Source organism: Phaethon lepturus, unplaced genomic scaffold, assembly GCF_000687285.1.
Source record: "Phaethon lepturus isolate BGI_N335 unplaced genomic scaffold, ASM68728v1 scaffold53664, whole genome shotgun sequence".
In the NCBI taxonomy this organism is placed as follows: domain Eukaryota; kingdom Metazoa; phylum Chordata; class Aves; order Phaethontiformes; family Phaethontidae; genus Phaethon; species Phaethon lepturus.
Window position 1 is genome coordinate 1 of NW_010535082.1, and position 1,949 is coordinate 1,949.

The window sequence follows — 1,949 nt, forward strand, 5'->3', positions numbered from 1 at the left end:
ACTTATAGGCCGGGCAAAATGCAACCCCAGATGTCCTTGTCTCCTCGGGGAGGGTGGCTGTGGGAGCGTGCTGGGACTCCCCGGGCAGCTCCCATTGAGTCTTGGCCATCAGCCAGTGCATCTCCACAGTGGCACACATCCGTGGCCTTGGGTTCTCCTGAGGTCACCCCACTGTGCATGTGTATCCACATGCAAGCACCCATTCTGAGGCAGAGCACCCAGAGACAACCAGCCCCAAGGGTAACACTGTGGAAGCCAGCGGAGCCGCCCCGGCAATACCTGTGGCCCACGGTGGCACTTTGGTGTTGAAATGCACTGCATTGCTATGAGTTGTCTTTGTTTTCCTGGCGAGGCAGCTCCTCCGTATCCTTCCTAGAGCTTGAAAGCCAACCCTCCAGCAGCTCAGGAGGAGCCCAGCTGAGGACCCCGGCCGCTCATCGGTCTGTGCACCGCCATCCCGTGAGCTGGCTCTCCTGCCCTGACTCTGTACGTGCCACCACCCTGCTGCAGCTGGGAGCAAGTGGGGAGAGGAGAGCGAAGGAAGAACAACCCCGCTTTCCTCTCAGATGCTTGTCTGCAGGTCACCATTGAGCAGGGTCCTTTGGGTTTCTGTGGTCTCATTAAGCCTGGATTTGTCCTGCTTGCTGTCGCTCCGGTCCGCCTCATCCATGCCACTGACCTTCACAAGGCAGAGGACGTTCTGAAAGCTCTTCTTGAAGTTGTCGGACAAGAAGGCGTAAAGGATGGGGTTGGCACAGCTGTTGGCGTAACTGAGGACCACGACAAAGTCGAACATGCCCTTGAGGACAGGCGTGGGCACGATCAGGACGGAGACTGAGGAGACATTAAAGATGTAGAAGGGGAGCCAGCAGAAGATGAAGACAGCGACCACAATGGAGACCATCCTGGTGACTTTCTTCTCGGACTTCTTCCTCTTGGAGGAGCCCACTCTGATGCCCGAGGACTTGACTTTGATAATGATGAACAAGTAGCAAAGGCAAATAATGGTGAGAGGCACCAGAAAGCCCAGGATGAAGGTGTAGATGATGAAGCCCGTGTACCAGGCACCTGACTCTCCCGGCCAGATGATGGTGCAGCTACTCCTGCCATGATTATGCTGCACCCCAGCATAAATCATGATGGGCATGATCACCAACAGGGAGACGCCCCAAACGGCCATATTGATCATTTTGGCTGTCCTGGGCCGCCTCCACTTGGCAGATTTGATGGGATGGACGACAGCCAAGTACCGGTCAACGCTCATAACCGTCAAGCAGAAGATACTGGTGAACTGGTTGATGCCATCCACCGTCATGACAATTCTGCAGATGGCTTTACCAAAGGGCCAGTGCACCAGGGCGACCTGCATGGCCAGGAAGGGCAGACCGAGCATGAACAGCTCGTCTGCGATGGCCAGGTTGAGGATGTAGATGTTGGTGATGGTCTTCATCTTGGCATACCGAAGGATGACGTATATCACCAGCGTGTTGCCACACAGCCCTATGATGCAGACCACGAAGTAGATGCAGGTGAGGATGGCGTTGCTGGTCAGGTCAAAGTGCTGGCCTGTGGCGTTCTGCGACACATTGGTGGGTGCCTCCATGGAGAAGTTGTCAAAGGGGGAAGCTGGGGAGAACCAGAACGCGGTGGCATTGGGCAGCTCATATTCCAGCTCCATGGCTCTGCTGGTCCCCGGGCACTGCTGGTTCAGAGGCGCCGAGATGTCATCTTCTCTTGCTCGGGGGATAGGGGAGAAGATTCTAGAAATCAGAGAACACATAGAAATGAAGGGATTCCCGGGGACCATTTGCCCATCCTGCTGCCAAGCTCCATGGGAGAGATGCTCCCTGGAGGGTCTTTCCTCAAACCACCGCCCCCATCTCCCCTCGGGAACCCGTGCGGCGCCGGGCAGCCTGCGCTGGGCACGCCACAGCTGGTACCGGCGTCCT

At 56.7% G+C, this 1,949-nt stretch overlaps 1 protein-coding gene across 1 annotated transcript; it reads right to left on the reverse strand.

The window, feature by feature from the left end:
• Positions 1 to 195: 195 nt before the first annotated feature.
• On the reverse strand, positions 196 to 1,678 carry SSTR2 (somatostatin receptor 2). Its single transcript, XM_010285686.1, has one exon. The coding sequence runs from the start codon at positions 1,676 to 1,678 to the stop codon at positions 563 to 565; it is 1,116 nt and encodes a 371-aa protein (XP_010283988.1). The 3' UTR covers positions 196 to 562.
• Between the last annotated feature and the right edge of the window lie 271 nt (positions 1,679 to 1,949).